The 21,344-nt window shown below is 39.2% G+C and overlaps 1 protein-coding gene and 1 long non-coding RNA gene across 2 annotated transcripts; both read left to right on the plus strand.

The window, feature by feature from the left end:
* Window positions 1-503: 503 nt before the first annotated feature.
* On the plus strand, window positions 504-10,370 carry gphb5 (glycoprotein hormone subunit beta 5). Its single transcript, XM_065947757.1, has 4 exons — window positions 504-2,146; window positions 2,272-2,326; window positions 3,631-3,829; window positions 5,236-10,370. Exons 2-4 carry the CDS (start codon window positions 2,295-2,297, stop codon window positions 5,425-5,427), a joined length of 423 nt encoding a protein of 140 aa, XP_065803829.1. The 5' UTR covers window positions 504-2,146; window positions 2,272-2,294; the 3' UTR covers window positions 5,428-10,370.
* A 9,362-nt stretch (window positions 10,371-19,732) lies between these two features.
* Window positions 19,733-21,344, plus strand: LOC136183290 (uncharacterized). Its single transcript, XR_010669125.1, has 2 exons — window positions 19,733-20,615; window positions 20,646-21,344. It is a non-coding gene; the product is annotated as an uncharacterized lncRNA (long non-coding RNA).

The following is a 21,344-nucleotide window of genomic DNA, read 5'->3' on the forward strand; positions in this document are numbered from 1 at the left end:
TACATACTCTATAGGCCTAGTTCTTGAAGTAAGTGCTACACCTATATAAGTCCTATGTTTCCAGGCCCAGGGAGCTTTATATTGCTGAAGAGCTGACACGAAGGTCAAAGTTCACACAGGCTGGCTCAGCAGTTTGGATAAGAAGCTAAACTCTGTGAAGAGCTCCTGTGACAGTGATAGATTAAAGGCTATTTGCGAAATACCAAACCTGATATTTGTTTCACGGAGATACTCTGCTAAATAAAATATACTTACCTGAATTATAAATTGGGCGTACAGTATAGCCAAATATGGGACTCTTTTATTCGTTTGTTATTTGTTGACTTGAAAACGAAGGAAGGAATGGCCAACATTCAAAACATTCTTGATGCAGCAGGGGGGTGCTTTTTGTTTTACGTTTCATCTTATATTGTATGGGAAAAAATATTGCTTTGGTTGGTGTATTATTTTTATTCAGCCACAAATAAAATATCCACTTCAAAGGCTTTCTAGGTCTAAGTAGAGTCAAACAATGACATTACACATGACACATCTGATGACAGAGTGCACAAACTTACACAATCAGAAAGGAAGAAGTGGCACAACTGCTTAGACATTTATAGCCTCCAGGGGTTTGTTCACAGGTCTTTGTTAGAATCAATACTTCAAGTGAGCACCAGAGGGCAGCACAACATCATGTTACTCTTAGGCTGGTGATGTCTTCAGGCAAAACCAACAGATTGTTCTTGGGTTAAAGTCCAAAGTGAACTTTTCAATTAACTATCAACAACTTTCCTGGGGCAGTTTGAATGAGAGCTGTTTTTGTGCTCCTGGTGCAGCAACAAGTACTTAGCTGTACAAAACTTTAATTCTCCATCCAATAATAGTAAATTAAAGGCATAGTTGTGCTTTTTAAACTTCAACTTATTTGCAAAAAGGCAATTTGGGCAATACATGACTGACTATATTTCAACAAGACTCTCTTACATGAAAATGTATTTTATGTGGGCAAGTAAGTGTTAGAAAACCTACATGTCATTGCTCTTGTCCATGACCCTGCATGGCCATGTGAGTGTAGCTTGTTGTTGTCCTAAAAAAAAAAAAAAAAAAAAGTTCAGTTAAGCTGAAAAGTTTACCCATAAAATTAAAGATATGATAAAAAAAATTATACTAAGAAAATTGGAACAGAATCTTTCATTTGCAAGCCATGAATAATTGTATAGACAACGGCTTTGGGAAATCCAGGCTTACTGTCTTTGTGCTGAATTACAATTATCCTCATTGTAGTCACCACTGTTATCCTATTACACACAATCTGTTACTCCACACCCTGCACATTGTTCAGTGAGAAGAAAGGGTGTCTGAACCCGTCCCTGACTCATCCTCCTCTATATTTTCTCTAATCTAACTTTAATTGCTTGGCCTTAACTTTCAACTTTCCTTTTAAAGATTCATATCCTGAGCTACTCAAGAGCAGTTCTGCTCCGCTGGCTCCGCACGCCGCCTGCAGGTTCCCTCTGACGCTGGTAATTCCTTGATGAGGCGCTTACTCACCCAAATCAATTCTTCCCACCTCTTTCAGTCTCCTTATCTCCCTCATGCTCACCCTGATGCAACCTTTAACATGTATCTTTTCTCTTCTCAGTGCGCTAAAGCCTTCAAGACATGGCTACACCCACTGGAAACAAAAAAAAATCGACACAATGACAAGAAAGAGACAAAGCAGCAGAATTAGGAAACAGCAGGGATGAAGCTCAGGGGTGAAGTCATTACAGTCGACAAGTGAGAACAGGAGCAGGGTCTGTCTCTGGAGCCGGCTAATTGAGCTCGGATGAGTGAGAGTAGACACAGGTAGGCACTGTGTTTGACTGTGTGGTTCCCTCTCTTCCGTGCGGATGACTATGAACAAAAGGGCAGACTCTTTCTCTAATCAAGCTAATGGAGTGGGAAGACGCTGGTGGCTGAACGAGATGGGCAGTGACAGGTAGAAGGGCCTCCAGGGAAAGATTTAGGGAGTCTGAGGTGAGGACTTCAGCCTCTGATTGGCAGGATGGAGGGTAATAAAAAGCCCCTACTTGTACTGTCAGATCCATTAACAGCAGGTTCAGGTCTACTGTGGTTCATGTCAGCCGTCCACGCTGCCAGAGAAAATCGTCAGAGGTTTAAGGTCTGTGTACTAAAACAGTGAGAAATCTGCTTGTTGACTGCAACAACCTGCTTAGACTTTAATCCACATTGTATTGAAGTGTGTGTTAAATAGTCAAACCATTTAATCTTTGTTTTTGGAAGCAGGACAGCAACTGAAAGTCCAAGCGATGATGACCCTGCAAAGGAACAAGTCAGAATGGTAAGTCAACTCAGAAGGAATTCAATTTAACTTGTGTCCCCAGAAAAAAAATCTATTCAGTACAAAAAAAGTCTTTATACAAAGTGATACATTAAAAATAAACAGGCCAGGTTCAACAAGAATTCTTCAATTTGGAAGCAGGTAAGAATCAGGCAATTTGGTGGCGGGACTGTCTGCACAGTTTGCCTGTCAGAGATACAGGTCACTTGGCATAGAGATTTCAGTTTGAATTTTATACAAATAGAGACCTTGTTCCACTCTTGCCGTAAGCCTGTTTAGCTCATAGATTTGGTAATGACACCATAATACTTCAGAGTTCTTTGAATGCAGAATGAATAAATGCATGGATTTGGAGCAGATCGCACAAGCTACTGCACTGTGGGTGAGGAGGTCTGCTTGAGTTATATTTCTTTTAATCTAGGCTATATATTTGCAAATACATAATCTAATGGAAAATATGAATCAAATATCTGATCATTTTGAGAAAAAACTAAATATAGATTTTGTTATTTTTCAAAGCATGCAAAACTCAATTTTTAAAATTGAAATACTCTGAATTACTTAAAAATTGAACAGAGTTTCCTGTTTATCACAACATTTATTTTCCAGACTATATTGGTACTGTACACCTGCAGAGTCATTATTAAGTCTCTCTCTTGTCTGTCGGCTTTATTGACCATGTTCTAATAGCCTTTGTCGCTCCTGGTTGTGGTGTGAAAGCAGTGTCAGTCGGGTGAGGTTGTTTGTGCTGTTGGCATTAAAGTTCAAATTAGAGTTAATTAAGACAGCATTACTTACAGCACATAGGACTGAGCCAATGAGGAGGTCCAGCTGGGTTCATCTTTCAGGAGTTTGTCCTAAAGCAGTTGCTTAAACCATTTAAATGTAACAACAAAATGTAATTAGAAAGAAGTTCAATTGAAACATTATATTAGATACAAATTGGTATAAATGCTCGGTCCAGGTGATGTACAGTAGATCCTCCAGAATGTGTGGAGTAGAATAACTCACAGCAATAAGAGAAACTAGTTCAGTAGGACTGTCTGTGCTTTTGTGCACATGTACATTTGAATTGTTCGGTTAAGAAAGTCATGAATTATGAAATATGGCACAAAACAAATACTTGTTTTCTTGTTACTTCAACAATCCATCATGTTAGGATCCAGTGTCTGCTCTGCCTGAGTTTTACTGACATATTTACAGCTCTTTCTGCATCTGTTCCTGCATCATGAAGTTATCCCAGAATATCCCCCAAAATCCATCTTCACTGCTGAAATAAACACACATCTGTTCCTCCCCCTCAGGAGGCCTGGCTTGGTGCTGTGCTGGTTTCTGCTCTGGATCAGTCTGCAACAAAACTCAGTGCACCGGGTGTCAGCCGTCAACCTGCGGCGCTTCATCGGCTGCGCAGTCCGGGAGTTCACTTTCCTGGCCAAGAAGCCTGGCTGCGGGGGCCTGCACATCACCACAGACGCCTGCTGGGGGCGCTGTGAGACCTGGGAGGTGAGCATGTGGGAGACAACTACTGTACTGTACACACAGAGAGAAGAGGAGAGGCGTGTAAATGTGATTAGATTAAGTGATGTAAGTAATGCAGACAAGTTTACGCAGAAGAAAGCAGAGAGAGAGAGAGAGAGAGAGAGAGAGAGAGAGAGAGAGAGAGGGAGAAACAGGAAAGCAAATACTGTAAATACAGAAAAGGAGAGATGGATGATTGAAATGCTGGAAATTTGTGATGTGAGAAAGGTCAGCCGAACGCGAGCACAGATCGGCAGCAGACACAGACGATACAGAACACGAACAAATATTGGAACAAATGAAGACGAAAATACATATATCAGAAAAGTGTATTCTGTGTATTTAATAATAAACCAATATCTAAGTTTGTCACTTGGTAATGAGAGGCGGTCTGAAGTGGATATCTGAAGGCTTTCAGAGCAGTTTTCACTGAAATTGAGTTATCGTTTGCAAGAATGGAAAGCAGCATGGAATCCAGAGATTGAAGTGACAGCAGCACTTTCCTTAACAATGCCTCAACTGCATAAAAGACACTGTTGGGTTGTATAAGTCGCCAGATACTGATTAAAAAAAAATGCTGTGAAATCTCAAGTTTCATCTGTTACGTTGTATTTGGTGACAAGAGGCATTAGAAAGCTCATGATTCTCTCCGCCTTGTAATTGTAGCGTAGCTGGTGTGTGTGTGCCAGAGGCCCAGAGCATTGTTTTGTGATATTCTCTGGATCCCCCCCAGGGAGGAGACTCATCTTTGTGTCTGCTCTTACCTCACAGAGAGATCAGGGGGAGGGGATGCCGTGCTTTTTAGGAGGAAGAGTTTGTAACAGAGACACAGGATCAGGGGCGGAATCAATGAATTTTGGTTTAATTTGTCTCTATTTAGAACTAAACGTCTTCAGAATCTACAACCTTACTGTCTGTGAACTGGATTATAAGAGAGAAATGTATTTACTGCAACAGAAAAATAGAATTCATTTCCCGCCCCGCCAACACCACAGCAAATAATAGAGGCTCTGTGGATGACTCACAAATCTCCATTTAAACAGTCTCCCGCTGTGAACAAAACAACTCAGGAAGATTTCAGGGGCAGCCTGTTGTACATTTTTGAGAATTTACAAGAGTACACATGTAAAAACGTCCAACGATAACGTTTAAGCTTTTCATCCACCAGTAGTGGTGTTGTTGGTATTTGGTGGAAATATTCAACATATAGTCACTCAGAATTAACTATTTAGCAGAACTTAGATGTGAAGTGTCAATAGCTAACCTTAGCAGCAAGACACATTGAACACATTGCCAAAAAAAAAAGAAAAAAGGATCACATTTTTTGATGAGAAGAATACAACCAGAGAAGGGAGTTTTTACACAAGTTGTTTTCCATTTCTAATTTTCAGAAACCTATCCTTGACCCGCCCTACGTTGAGTCGCACCAGCGGGTTTGTACGTACAACGAGACCCGTCTGGTCACCGTGAAACTGCCAAACTGCCAACGGAACGTCGACCCGACGTACACCTACCCGGTCGCCCTGAGATGTGACTGTGGTGTTTGTCTGACCAGCACAACTGAATGTATAACAGCTGTGTAACACAACCCCGGGCAGGCACAAGATTTTATTTTTCATGTTTTCGCATTTGCTTTAAGTTGCTGCTGGATTTCACGTTTGTTTGTTTGATTAGTTAAAGGGTTGGGTTTTTGAATTGGGGTTGGGGTTAGCCTATACTTGTCAATGGGAAGTACGCAGGCATAAAAACATGTTATGTGGTGTGCAGAAGTAGAGCAAAACAAACGGGCTTGCTAGCAGAAAAGTATTGCGCTGTGGATTTCTTTCAGTATAGCAAACATTTACCCAAGGTGTTTTTCTTCTGTTGTAATCGACTTGCCTTTCAATGTGTTTATACCAGATGTGAGCTTGTCCATGGTCTGATCAGTTGTATTAATAAACTGGGTTTTTACAGCGTGTTGAAATTTGATTTACTTAAATGAATACAGTTGTTTGTATCTTTCAGACTGAAATCCTTCAGCACCTTAAATGTGTAGTTTTGATTGATTTCTTTATTTCGAACATGTAGAAAAAACAAAACAAAGAAACGCTGTAATTAAAAAAGTATGTAGAAAACAAATAAAATAAATACACAACATAAGAAAGGAAATTCAATGTCCTTCATTCGCTCTTACATGCCCGAAAAAGGAATAGGAAGAAGTTAAAATTTATCTAATCCTACCCCTATTCAATTAATTTAATAGGTATTAATTACACAATAGCATATCATATAATATAACATAATTACTTATATGGCATTTTCAAATAATCTAATTAATTACACCCATAATGGATATTCCCATGTACAGTGTACCATCACCAATAGTATGAATACAAAACCTGCAAACAAATAAACTAAACCAAAGAGTAAATGAATAATCACAAACACACCCCAGTCATTGTGATTACCCTTCCTCATCCCTGTACCTCATGAAAACTATTTATTTACATTTATATTTGAATTATATGACGTTACTACATTGCTTTAGCTGTTCACTCAGATTATTCCATCGTTTTACACCAGAAATATCAATCAATCAATCAATAAATTTTTATTTTACCTAACAAGTGTTATTTCGAGACACTTTAAAAAAGCAGGTAAAAGACCTGTCTTATATAAATAAGACAAAAAATACTTACTTAAATAGACAAACAAAATCTTTTCTGTGTATACTACGTCTCTTAAAGTTTAAAAGCCCCCTTAATTCATAACCCCCCTCTCTGTCACAAAACAATTCCTAAATGTAAAGAAGAAGAAGATTATTCCTCGCTTTAAACAATATCTGTGCAGTTTTTAGTTGGACTAGGTCAGTACATTTGAATAATTTGGACTGTAAGAATAATGGGTTGGTGTGGTTGTGAAATCCGACATTGTGTACTATTCTGATGGCTCTTTTTTGAAGTATATTAAGTGGTTGTAGATTGCTTTTATAGGTATTTCCCCAGATTTCTAAACAGTAGTTAAGAATTGGTAAACAGTGAGCAGTAAAGAATATGAAGTGATTTAAGATTCAGGAAGTGTTTTGCTTTAACCAGGACTGAAATGCTTCTTTGTTATGGACATGTTTAATGTGAGGTTTCCAGAAAATTTTGTCATCGCTGATCACGCCAAGATATTTTGTTAGTTGACTAAATAGTCTTTCATTGATGGATGCCCAATGAAGTGACCACTCCTTAACGCTCAATTAACCAACCTGAGGTCTGAGTCCAACCCAATGCTGGTTAGTCATCAGTAACCGGGCAGATAAACAGGGCTCTTACAAAGTGTTGTGAGACATATGACTCCTAAGGGGGAGAGGGATTTATGTAATCCCTGTGTGCTCACATGTGACTGAGGAGCCGCAGGGCTGCGTTCGAGACCCAGCGCTCAAAGGGAAACAGCAACATGCACTACTCCCATGATACAAACCCTCTCTGTTCTTTTATTCTTTCTCTGTTTGGCTTTGTTCACATTCTGCACGTCATTCTTTTAAAGCTCCCACCTGCTGCAAAAGTACGATTTGACAAGATGTATTCAGTCCAGAGTGTTTTGCTCATTTGCGTCATCCATTATTATGATTTCGAGAATATTAGATCTTTTACCAGAAGGACTATTAAAACGCTAATATAGTGAAATAACTTTTGGAAAAGTGACAAAATCAAGTGAAGAAATACATGTTGAATTATTCTGCTGATAAGAGATACATGTGTGAAATCTTGGTGTGCATGTAAAGAGCAGCAGACACCTACATTTGAAATACTTTTACATTTTAATTTCACTTAATTCTAGAGTTTCATTTGAAATCAAACTACATTTTTTGTATATATTTTTACAAAAATGGGTAAAATGTAGAATTTTTATTGCTTTTTGGATTTGTACAAGTTTTTCTAAAGGTGTATCGCAACCCTCCCAGAGGGTCCTGACCCCCGTATTTGGGAACCACTGTTCTCGATATTGTGATTTTGTGAATATTTCGCTAACTGCATGTTGCAGGGCCAGACAGACGCTAATTATTTTCTGTGTCTAAACTTTATATTGGTCGACTTTACACAGGTGTTGGCTAAGGTAGTTGAAACTGCCTAAAAAAATCATATAAATAAGTTGATTATCAGTAAGAAAAAGTTACCTGACATATTCACCATCATTATATATTGATATTTAATTTCACATTCATCCCAGCATTAATCTATATTATATCATCAGTCTTACAGTAAGTAACAAAGCTGCAGGAGTCTCACTTGGACCAAACATATTATCAGACTTATGACCTTCTGGTATCTGATCTCTTCCTGTCGGGTCAGCCTAATAACACTCAAGCAAGACTGTGTTATCACCTGACACTGTGCCAATCAGCGCAAAGATAATCATTAGCCGTTATTGATCCTGGCCCGTTTTAGAAGCTATATTGGTTTTCTAAATGTTGGAGTCAATCCAAACTAACAAGCTGACTTTCTTGGCCCGAGGTCAGTTACTCATCTGACACAGAGTGACAGCTAGTCTTTTTAGTGTACTATACTCTTTAAGTGTACACTGTGTCAATGATTTTGGTCTTGTTTTAAGCGGTTTGAAATTCAACCAAAGCTATACAAAACACACAAAAGAATTTGCTGGCAGGGTTATCTTACACTTCTCCGTCTCCTTCCGTTGTAAAATAGTGAAGCCAAAATACCCCCTTAATGGGAGCTGACAACAGTGCGCCGGTGACATTTTTGAGCGAAGAAATGAGCGATAGGAAGCTGTTTGACACCACACCCCTTCTGCACATTTAAATTGACGTATAAAATCACACAGGTGGAAAAGGACAGTCCACAGCAGAACAGATCATTGTGATTTCACTTTTCTTCCCCCTACTCTGCTGATCTCAGTCAGAAATCTGCAACAGAGCACACAATTGTGTCATTACAATTATATTGTTGGAAATTCAAATGTGTTTCATATCAAAGTTTGAAACCCAAAATGGCATTGAATGGCAGATCAAATAACCTTTAATCATCAATCGATGGACTTCACTTCAAAGGACATAAAACTATGACTAATGCTAGAGACCTTTTGGAAGCAAACCAAATACCTATGATGGCATGACTCGATTATTTTCCAAATATGTTTGCAGTACAATTGCCATTTATATATTTGGCCAAAAACTGAGTGCTGGATAAACCTTAAGTTTCTATAAACATCTAGTTTAATGCACCATAAAGATCGTTTTGGTTTGTAACAATTTCTTAACTCCCTACTTCAGTTAATAATACAAAGAACCACTTTGTCAGTTGGATTCTCTTCCATAATGTATGGCTGATAAAAGGACAACGATAGTAAATGTATTTAAAGAACACTGCAGTATTTTGTTAGTAGAAAACCAGAATGGAGCTGAAAACTGTCAAACAAAGAGGACAATGCAAAAGCAAACAGCAGGTGTGTGTGTGAGAGTGCTGAACAGGCTTTTACTGTAAATGTAAAGAAAAAATGAAGAGGTTAGCTGTCTGGACTGCAGCTCTCCCAAGACCTCTGTTATCTTAACAACCCTGACAGGAGAGATGCTCTAACGACCCCCCGCTGTCCTAATCTTTTCTGACATTACCACTTCCTCTTTCTGCTGCAGGGATGGGGGGAGGGAAGAAGACGACTGCAAGAGCTCTTGGCAGGGGTACTGTAACTCAAGAGCCAAGAGGGAAGAGGAGGGGCGGACCACTGAGTGAAACCATTGATGGAGGTTCCTAACCTGGGGTCTATGTCTTCTCCTGGGAGCTCAGGGTAGACATGATGACTCATGTCAGAGACCTTTCATTCAGGTTGGAGTGAGCCATCTCCCTGGACTGTTATTTTAAACTGGTAATTCAAGGGTCGGCTGGATTGTTGAGGAATGTCATTCAGTTACATTAAGAAACATGCTAAATATGTGCTACCAATTTACTCTGATAGATCCGTCTAGTTTAAAGAGACTGGTCGCACATTCACAACTGTAGGTGCATGGCCACCGGCAGCATTACATTTATATCTTGGCATCCTATTTTGGGTCTTTAAAGATAAAGTCAATGACACAAACGTCTAGGATATTGTTCAAACAGAAGGTCACTCCTGAAATAAATGCATTCAATATCTTTCTGGCCAATCAGCCATAGGTATTCTCCCATGCTACTACTGTAAGTCTAGGTCACTATATCAGGGTCAGAATGCCAATTTCTCTCACTGAATCTTGGGGTTAAGGGCAGGTGAGCTGATTTTGAAGCAATGGCTTAAGGGAATCATCCCCTCCACTGCCTCTGATGCATCTTGACAGGTACCAACTGGGATTATGAATTATATAGCCACTTCTACAGTGACATGCGGATGAAGAGGAGGATCTGAGAGGAAGTGTCAACGGAGAGAATGGCTGAACCGCTCTGTTGGGTGAAATTTCTCCAGGGATATAACCAGCCTGGGATCGTTATCACCGTTATTACCGTTGACATGTAGTATGACTGAGGCAGCAGGGGTGGAGGCTGATTGATGAACTCACTTTTGCTGGCAGAAAATTCTGCACACAGCATTTTTCCAGCTATATGGAACAGTGGACCGAATCATGGAAAAACAATAATTTGCCAATTTCCTTGTTGGTATTGAACAAAGCAGGAAAGGAACTTTTAGTTTTGCTAAGTTTTCTTTTAAATCTAATATTCCAAAGGGAAATGTTTGAGGTTTTCCAGGACATTTATTTACTATACTAAGTTTACTTTATATCATGAAGTCTAGAATAAACTTTCTTTACATTTATATGAAACTGATCCTGAGCAACTTATAAATAATGACTGTAGCTGCCATGGATGAATGAGGCAGTACTGTGACGATAGGGATTATACTCAGAATGAACATTTCTGTGTGGCATGTCATTCAACAAAGGCCACATATAGGTAAAATAAGTTCATTGTTCTAACTGTCTTGACAGTGTTTCTTTCAAGGGTTACATAGTTGCACTTTGTAGTACTTGGGAAAATTTGGATAAAAATGGTTCCATGCCTGCCTTCTAAACTGACAGGCACCTGGTAATTTTTTGGATACAGTGGTCTCTCAGATTGTCCATTTTTGGATTTTTGGAAGGCAACCATCCCAATGACATGTCAGCAAATGTAAGGCTTCAGACACAAGTCGCCATCCAACAAGCACGAAAGATGACTGTGTTCGGACCACAGAACCTTTCAAGGGGGAGGTTGGGTTGGACGGATGGATCATTTAAACATTGATTGGGATTCAAAACAATTTAAGCAGGCAACATTTTCATTTTTATTTTTTTTAAATACAATACTTTTCTCACATTTAACTTTTAGTACTTTGTGCTGAATCTATACCATAACTGATCAGAAAACAGCAACATGTTTTTATCTTTTTAACGATAAATTTGAAAGTAAATGGTGGACATTGGGCGTCAGGTCAAGATAAACTCCATATTGGATGAGTTTGAAAACATTGCAGTTCCTACAATATCTGCACATGGTAATTAAGTTATGGTTGAAAGGAGGTGCTACTTAAGGTTATTCTTACTTGAATAGAAATTATTTTTTCAGTTTTACGACAGGATGCTAACTCTGGTCTCACAAAAGTTAGAAGTATTGAACAAGACAATCAAATTGGACATGAATTGATATGAATATGTTCAAAAATACAAAAGACAATAAAAAGACAATAAATCTTAAAATCAGTTGAAGTAGAGTGATAAATAGCAACTACTTTATAGTAAGAAATAAAGCGATGTGGAGAAATTGAATCAATAAGAGGCACGGGAAAATAAATCACCAGGGGTACTTTTGGACAGTTTTTTTCTCCCATCCCCCTCACTGCATTAGAACAGATCACCCACAGAATACTGTCTGTCAGCCTTAAATACCATTGACGTGTAATATAACCGTGAGGGGTGGTGGAGGGGTCACAGCACGCCCACCTTCTCTGCTGGAGATAAAACAATAACGCCAGTACAACACCGGGAGGTCACCGCGCTGCCACTATACCACTGAGTTAGAAAAAAAACACAGCCGGCCAGAAATCAGCAGGGAAAGCAGCTTTGAGCCACACACAGAAATGCAGACTTTATATTAACATTTGAGGAGTTTAGGGCCTTTTGCAACAGAAGATGCACCTCTAAATGAGGTGGCTAAGCAGTAAGCAGGCTAATTTATATCCTGGATATCATTCTGTTTCCACCTCCTCTTGATGATGTAATCTGCTGAAATCAGACATCCATAGGTGTAATAATCTGAGTAAGAACACATTCAATTCAATTCAATTCAATTTATTTTGTATAGCGTCAACTCATAACAAGTGTTATCTCAAGACACTTTACAAAAAGCAGGTAAAAGACCTTACTCATTGTTATGTTACAAAAAGCAGGTAAAAGACCTTACTTATTGCTATATTACAAAGACCCGGCCTATCCATCATGAGCACTTTAGCAAAGCAGCAAAAGTTACAGTGGTAAGAAAAAACTGCCTTATTAAAAGGCAGAAATCTTCGGCCGGATCCCCGGCTCATGACGAAACAGCCTTCACAGGCCTAGACTGCGCCGGGGTTGGAAAGGGATAGGGGGAGAGATGGGATAAGATGCAGGAAGAGGGATAGGGAGCAAGGGGGTGGCCATGTTCAGGTGGCTCCTTTCGCGCATGTCATTCCCCTCTCTCTCCTGAATCCCAAATCAATCCATCTGGACTGTTTAGTCCCTTAGAAAATTAGATAAAGTATTAAGTGGTAAGCTATCTTTTAAACGGACTAACAACTGTCAGGCATTTTATGAAAAACGTACTTCAACTGACTAGGCAAGTTGTAGCTAGCTGCTAACTTTGATGTATTTTTCTTTCCCTTAGAAGTTCCTCAGAATAGTATGTTGTTAGAACACAATTATATTGTTTAAACATTCCTTTCTAGTGATTAAGTGACTAAATTAGACTATAGTCTTGTCCCCTCGTCTTGTAATGTTGCCCACTAGAAAAGAAATGGAAGTAAAAATGAGTCATTGGACAGGAGCAAGATCTGCTAGCTAACATTCAAGCTAACCTAACTATCTTACATGTTTTAAACAGACTCTATAGACTTCATTGCCTTATATCTGCCAAAAACCTGACCACAAGGTATTATCAAATTTAAACCAAAGCATTGTCCCAACATCAAACATCAGCTCATTATCAAAAGTGTTCTGAAATAGATTTGAATCACAAAGACAGCTGGCTCTGTGGAAAAATGAAACTGATGAGACACCAGGAGACCCAGTGAGAGGGTTATTGACAAAAAAGGGGAGATTTAATTTCCAGACTCAAACAGAATAGATTATTTTCTTCTCCACAGTCTACTTATCTTTTAATAACCATGCCAACACTTCTGTAGATGCCTGAATCAATGACTAGATTAAATTTTGAATCCAAGGAGTAAAGTCCATCAGGAACAACGCTTAGAGACATTTTCTGTTAACAGTTCAATTTTCCAATTACTCACAAATACTTCAAAGGTCCAACACAACTTTCACAAGATAATGTAAGGATATTATGTAAGCATGAGGCTGCTCTAAAGTAATCAGTACGCTGATATTGACAGCGGCTAAGTGGAAGAAAAGGGAAAACATGACTGTAGTCTAGAGCCTCGAGCGTAACATGTTTCATCCTTGTGAAGCTCTGAGGGCGAAGTGCCGTTTGATATCAAAGAAGTAGACACATCAAGACGTTTCAGCACCTCATTACTGACTTTCAAGGGGGAATGTTTGAAAGAAGTTGATGCTGAATCAACTCAATAAAGATCAGACTGGGAGTTTTAACTCTCTAATAGTTTTGATTATCTTGTTGTTTTTTCTCACTGGCAAAATTGTTTGTGTGTTTGAAAATGTGGAATTTAATGTAAGAAGGATCATTTAGTGACTAAGTGGTTTAGGCCCTTTAGGAAGGGCCACACAACAAGCAAGTTCTGTGAATTCACAAAGAAAGAGGAAAAAAGATGTGTCCAATATCAATCAATCATTATTTGTATAGCGCCAATTCATAAGTGTTATCTCGAGGCGCTTTAAAAAAGAGCAATAAAAGACCATAGTAATTTTTAAGGAAAATGGGATAAAGGGAGATGGGATAAGCTGCAGAAAGGATTTATATTCCTTGCGTTCCTGTTGTCCACACGCCGCTGAGGTGGAGTTGTAGGCCGTGCATGAATAAGGACAGTGGTGGTTATATTCCACTTGTATAAGTGTGATGTCTGAGAAACTGCATTTACAATGAGAATGGACTTCAACGTGACTTATGACACGCCTGTAGTGCAGCAAATAAATCTTTATTTATAGATACTTGGTTTTATTTGGAGGGGAAGAGAAAAGGAGCAGTTGGTATTTATAAAGTATTGATTATCACTTTTTTGAGTGAAAAGAACTTCACACAATTGATTCAAAATAGCAACTTCTGTTCATATTAAAACTGGTCTGGAATGGATCTTCTGATTTATAAAGCTCTCTAGAGGATAGTCTGTTTTAATAATGAACTTCTGCTGTGTTGTTAAACTGCTTCAGGGTGAACAAAAGGAGTACATTTAGAACAATAAATGGCAACTTTTTACTTTTTGCTTTCTCATTTCTTTAAAGACTTTGAGTGTGTCCCAGTTTGGGTCTGATGAAGTGGATCATATTTAGTTGTTTTGTTCTACATTTCTAATGTGAGAGTTGTATGGGAATGTTATATTCATGAAAGTGTTCTAGTTGCAGCATGAAATCCAAAACAGTTTTCAACTCATCTTTTGATGCCTGAATGTCATCACTTAAGTTTTAGCTGTATGTTTAGTGATTTTAATCTTAATGTTTTACTGCTGTGGATCAGCAACACTTCTTTTTTAAACTAATGTAAGCACAAAATCTGTGTAAATGTATTTATTTACTCTTTAAAAGAGGAAAAGTGTGTACTCAGCAAGCCAGCTGATATGTTGTGTTCAGGTACGTCTGGATTTTGGAATTGTCCCACCAGCACTCTCAACCCAGAAGCAGTTATTAGACATCACACAGGTGACAAGTGCTGATGGCTGTTGAATTTGTAGAAAAATAAGGCCATACTTTAAGTCATTGCTTGAATATTTGTAAAAAATAAAAATACATGTTTGGTCCTAAAATATAGTCATTGATTTAAAGATGATAAGTTGGAGTCTCAATTTATTCACCACTGTGCTGCCATTCAGCAGCTGTCATATTGTGATTGTTTCATCCTTTTTTTTTTAAAGATTTATTTTAGGGATTTTTGTGCATTTAATGGAGAGATAGGACAGTGGATAGAGCTGGAAATCAGGGCAAGAGAGAATGGGGAATGACATGCAGGAAAGGAGCCACAGGTGGGATTCAAACCCGGGCCGCCCGCCTGGAGGACCGCAGTCTCCACACATGGGGCGCGCGCACTAACCACTGCGACACCAGTGTCCCTTCACACTTTAATAAGATGTAAAGCATATTGCATGTTGAAAAGCCAAACCCCCAAAATCAAACCCATAAATGAAACGACGTAAGCTACCCAGACCACAATCCTCTTTGAAACCAGGGTTTAAACATGTTTATTTCTGCTGTCATGTGAACAGGACTTCTGGTCTGTCGGAGCCAGCCCCAAGTGGACACTCCAGGAACTGTTTTGTTTTTTCAATATTTCCGTCCTTTTTCTACACCGGAGGTTGCTTGGTTTATTAGTTAAGGGACCAATAAAATGAGAAGGGGTTTTAGATCAGGATTTTCATACATTAAAAAAAAATCCAAAACAGTGAATATACTCTACTTGAAATGATGTGTTCACAAATAACTGAGAGAGTATTCTTTCCCTGAAAGGAAAAGAAAAAACTGGTGCATGTTCGATGAATGTCAAGGACCTTAAAAAATCCATAATCATTGATTTGTAGGCACTTGTGTGGTTTCTGGAAGCACTTTTTTGACTTTCTCTGCCAGTGCATGAGCAGCCAACTGCAAATACCCTCAAGGAAGTGGAATCGATAAAGAGTAACAGGAACTTTCCTTGACGGTTAAGGTTCTACTTCGACGGATTTAACTCCTCTTAAGGGACCTAATTTTTCATTTTCCCTGAAAAGAAAACAGTTGTGGATAAAAATGTCTTATTTATCTGCCTATAAAAGTGTTTTAATTCTTTTGATACATTGTGCGTTAGTAGATAACAATTCTCTAAAATCCTCCCTCTTTAGAAATGGGCTAATAACCCTGAGCTTTTTATAAAGATTGAGTTATTTTGACACCCTGCATGGTTTAAATTAATCTGTGCTATTATTGAGAAAGCTCATATTTCCTCTGTGTTTGCACTGAATGATGGTATAGATCGTTCACCAACAACAATCTCACAAATCTGTTCTCAATTCATTATTCATTATTGAATCAGTCATCTAGCTCAGCTATTCCAGCTGTTTTCAGTGGAGACCCACCACCCTCCGAATTGCATCTACAAAAAGGTTTGGAACATAAACTGTATATATAAACGTGACGGAAGTCTGAGTGATGTCACCCGTTGGTTTCTGAAGAGCTGTTTGAAAGCCCATCGATGGCAGTTGCCATATTGGAAATGCTGACTCAAACTTTTAGTTCAGCTTGAAACAGTCAAGCTGTTGAAAAGAGCTGGAGCTGAGGTGAGCCTAAAGCCTCCTGACAAACTGCTACAACATGGTCGCTTGCATTTAGATCCCTCACTCCCCAAATTATACATAACTGTTATCCTTCATAGAATAAAAAACAGGTTAGTTATTAAAATATTCACTCCCCTTACACTGTGGGCTGATAAGAGCATGAACTAATCAGACCAAAAATCATTTTTTGTACCAGGCAGGCTGAAAACATCATGTTCATTTCTACTGTCACAACAGACATTTTAAAATGGGTTGTGTATGGGACTTATGGGTCTTTTGGTGCCAACCTCAATTGGACACTCGAGGAGCTGCAGTCTTTGACACTTCAGGATTGGCTTCATCTTTCAACACTGGAGGTTGCTGCTTGTTTTTGAACCAGCAGACGAGCTGAATGTGCACGCTGAACGATACACAGTCAAAGCTGAACACATGCACGTTTAATAAGTATGTTTGGGTCGTTGAAGTCGGACTGTGAGAAATTCAAGAATGATGTTTCAAAAAGTAGTTTCTATTTTCCAAGAGAGCCCAAAGAAAAGCTTGCAGTGCATCCATTGAAAATAGTTTGACTATTGTTGATTTCATGTGGGAAAAAATAGATGCAAGTTGAGAAAATCAACACTTTTGACATAAAAATTCTCAATACTTGAAAATTATTTCTTACATTTTTTTTTATAACTTTATAATCCTCTTTGTTATGTAAGATACAAACTCAACTATTGTACATCATGATTGACACTAAAATTAAGTTTTTCTGGAGTCATTGAGCTTGAAAAGCTCCTTTTCTTCAAACTGCAAGGAGAGAGAAAAGACTTTCACACTTCTACTTCTCACCAGCAGTAATTAAATATGTTTCCAGGAGAAACTGCCGGCACAAACCCCTCGAGTAGACGGGTGTCTCTTATGTAGACTGTGTGTGTCTCCTTCTCTGTTTTAGGAGACGTTAATGGGGATAAGCATGTGCTCCATCCTTGCACTGAAGAGAGGCTTCACATGTGCGTGTAGAGCTGTAGGTGGGACATCTGAAGCTTTGACAGGATAATTTCTTCTCCCTGTTTCCTTTGGCTCACCGCCTGCACTTGCCATCCACGGGAAACTAAGCGTGATAATTCTGCTGTCTGCCGGTAATTGGCCTCAGAGAGTAAGAGCCTTTAACGCCACAAAGGTGGTGTCAGGGAAATGTCTGTTTGGATTAGCTGGACGGATTAATAAAAGAAAGGGCCGACAGGTAAAGAGCTACCTGTTGAGAAAATAACATCAAACTCACAAGGTTGAAACACAGAAAAACAACAGCAAAGATTTAAAAAATCTAATCAAACCATTCCAAACTGTTCAAGTAGCTTAATGAGATTCAGAGGTGTTAAACTGGGATTTAAGATGATTTCATTTTACACTGATCCTCTCAGAAAGCAGCAGCCTGGAGCTGCTAATATCAATTCTGGTCACACCGACTGAAAGAACGAGAAAAAGGGAGACTAAGGGAGAAATAGGACGCGCAAAAGGAGAAGGAGAATCATGAATATTACCTGAAGTGTCTTTAAAGGTTCAGCTGCAGGACAGGAACAGTGAAAGTGTTTTTTTTTTCAAAAATCTATGACTGACTTCTGACTGAGCAGATCGTGAAATTAGAAATAACCCTACAGAGAAAATAAAGTTTCTCAGACATAGAGTAAGTGAATATACATAGTGTTAGTCTTTATGTTTAACATTAACTGTAGAACTCTATGGCTTTTTGAGCGATACAAAAGCCTGAGGGAAAGTCTGAATGGTGCACTCCTCTAACCTCCATTTCACACAAACACAGCAAGGCAAGAGTCTTAAACAATTATATGCAAATGACACTATTCTGCATTTGGCATTTGCAGAATGTTCAATTCAGCAGTCAACTAAAGAGTAATATTCAAATGACTGAATGTTCTTGCAGGCCTACCCTCTTTTTTCTTTACTTAAACGGTCAGATATTTTCATCTTATTACCTCTTCTGTAAAGGGGATAACCCTAAAAGCTTACTATAACTCTCCTGTTTTTGCTGATCTTGTCCTGTACATGAGTACATTTTAACAAGTCATCTAATTTCTCTCCTTACTGCCAAACATTTCATTCACCATGATTCTTTGTAGTGGAAAAGTCAGTACTAAAATACATACGGCATTGGGATATACACAAAGCTGCCAGTTGACCGTACATTTTTAGGAATTAATAATTTAAACCCTCTTAAACATTTATATCAATGCCCTCCGACCAGATATGGTCCTGCTATCCAGGAGCACGAAAACCATCATAGTTGCGGAGCTCACGGTGCCCTGGGAAGAGAGGCTAGCCACGTCCCACCATCTGAAAAAAGCCAAATACCAAGACCTGGTCGACGAAGCTGTTTTAAAGGGGTGGCATGCAACCAGCTACCCCATTGAAGTCGGCTGCCGCGGGTTCCCAGCAAAATCGGTGCGCTACTTCCTCCAGAGGGTGGGCCTGGAGCCCAAACAGCTGAAGAAAGCCACCAGGGACATAGCTGCAGCAGCCGAGTCCAGCTCAAGATGGCTGTGGCTGAAGAGAGCCCACAGTTGGAACCCTTCTGCAGGTGAAGGCTAGTCAGTCTTCGCTGCCCAACTCAGGCGAGGTGTTCAGGTTAAAGGGCGAAACACCTGAGACCCCTGCTGACGATGCGGAAGGGTTACAACAACGTGGATGCTCCAAGAAATACCATCTCGGAAGAAGATCTGTATCACCATAGTTAGTGTAGTTCCTACAGTTGCAGCTTGTGGCAAAGCATCTCTGATGTTTACTTCACCCAGAAGAGATAAAAAATAAATAAAAAATAAATAAGGGAAATCTGACCTTTTTTTTGCATGAAAATGTATAAGAGCAATGAAAGTCAATCCCGTGAGCGTGAGTTAAATCACAGCTTTCTATAATTCTTAAAGACCGAATATAACCACATGATTTTTTGGAGGACAGCTTTGATCTCAGCTGGTGTATCAAATCCTCTAACCTGAGTGGTTTACCTTCTCCGTCTGTTTTCAGGGAAATTATTCATCTTTTTTTGACCCTTGGTTTTCGGGTGTTCTTGTATCTTACTAACAGGCAAACAGCTCAGCGGTAAAGTGGAAGGTGAAGATTTGTCCTGCGGCAGAGAAAGCGCATCCTCTTTGAGTTTTCTCAGCTCCAGCTGGGTGCTGATACAGATCAATACAGGCTCATTGATTTCTTAATGCCCCCCACCCCCCCTCCCCACCCTCCCCTTTGGAAACCGAGTGAAGGGGAACAGAGAGACAGAAAAAGACAGACAGGAAGCCCACAGAGAGTAATCCCAGACGGCTGTTTATTATTCTTACACTACAGTTTAGGTGCAGCTGTAAAACAATACATGAGTCAGTGTGGGATTTCAGTGCTGCTCCCTACCATTGCTTTAACAAAACAGTAGAAATTTATCACATTCCAGTAGAAAAACGAGAACGTTTTGTTTCCTGAAGGGCCCCGTTTATTAAAACCATCAACAGTTTTATGACTGAATCCGAGCTCAAGTTGAGATTGATGAAAAATTAATCCTGGAGAGAAAAACTCTTCCTGTTTCTCTGCAATAAAACAATATAAAAAAATCTATCTTTAGAATGACTTCCATTACTTTGAGTGTCATTTTCAATGCAATATGCAGAATCGAATCAAGCCAGAGGATAACTTTAATAAATGAGGCCCCTCGGTCGTGCCCACAAGTCCCCAGAGAGGTGGATTACATCGTGTGAAAGTCAGTCGGCACGACGCAGACCGACCTTACATCATCAGCATGCTGAGGAGAGCAAGATGGAGTTATAAGAGAGAGGAGATCAAAGAGAGGGGAGAAAAGAGGGCAAGAAAAGGAGGATCAGAGGGGTGAAGGTGGAGAAAGGAGAGGGGACTCTCAAGGAGGAAATCAAAAGATGCAGAAGGAGAGAAGATTTGTTTTTCAAAGGAGAGACGGGGTGGAAGAGGACCTCCGAGTTCAAGATGGAAGGAGATAAAGGGAAGGAGAGAAGAAGAAAAGCAGGACGCTAACAAAAGGAGAGCTCCCAGTTAAAAAGCTGGGAGAGTAAAGAAGGGACAGCGACTGGAGGGACGAGGGTTGTTGTACATTCAAGTGGCAAAGCTGAAAAATCCTGTGCTGAAAAAGTGTGTGTGTGTGTGTGTGTGTGTGTGTGTGTGTGTGTGTGTGTGTGTGTAGGGCTCATGTTACATGACTTGCCCTTCATTCTTCTGTCAAATTAAAAAAAAGAAGAGGAGGAGCAGCACATCCTGACATGTCACAAAGATTCAGCTGATCTTTTCGCTGACAGGATATTTCTTAAACTCGTACCGCACAACTCTCTGTCCTGCACGTCGTGTTCTGAAACTGCTGAGGGACAGTCTTTATAGAGTTGAACATTTGAAAATAGAATCTATGAATTGCAAATCTAAAATTGTGGACTTTTTGTGGAGCAAATCTTACTCATCACTTTATAACCAAGTTATACTCTCTGCAAAAAGGAGGGGTGGTTCTAACATCTGCAACAGGTTTGCAGATGTGCCCAGGATAGAGTGTTAAAATGTGTTTCAGTCCAACCAGCTGATGAATTTTAGTGTATAACAATGTTTGAATTGGAATGAAATTTAAATATTCCATTAAAAAAAGCAAAATATAAAAATAAACAAGAATAACGTCTTCTTTATCATTAACTAAGCAGAAAAGTTTTCTATTTCAAATTAATTCAAATTGTTGCCTGTGACTCATTTTCTCACAGATGGGTCGGGAGGTTTGTTAGCCTGTTGCTAACATATTGAAAAATTGCCATTGGGGAAAAAAGGAAGATTTTTATCATGTAGAAAGAAATAAAAGTTGCACGAACACTTCCATGTTTTTTTTTTTTTTTTTTTATAAATGAAT

The sequence above is a fragment of the Labrus bergylta genome, chromosome 18 (assembly GCF_963930695.1).
Source record: "Labrus bergylta chromosome 18, fLabBer1.1, whole genome shotgun sequence".
NCBI lineage: Eukaryota > Metazoa > Chordata > Actinopteri > Labriformes > Labridae > Labrus > Labrus bergylta.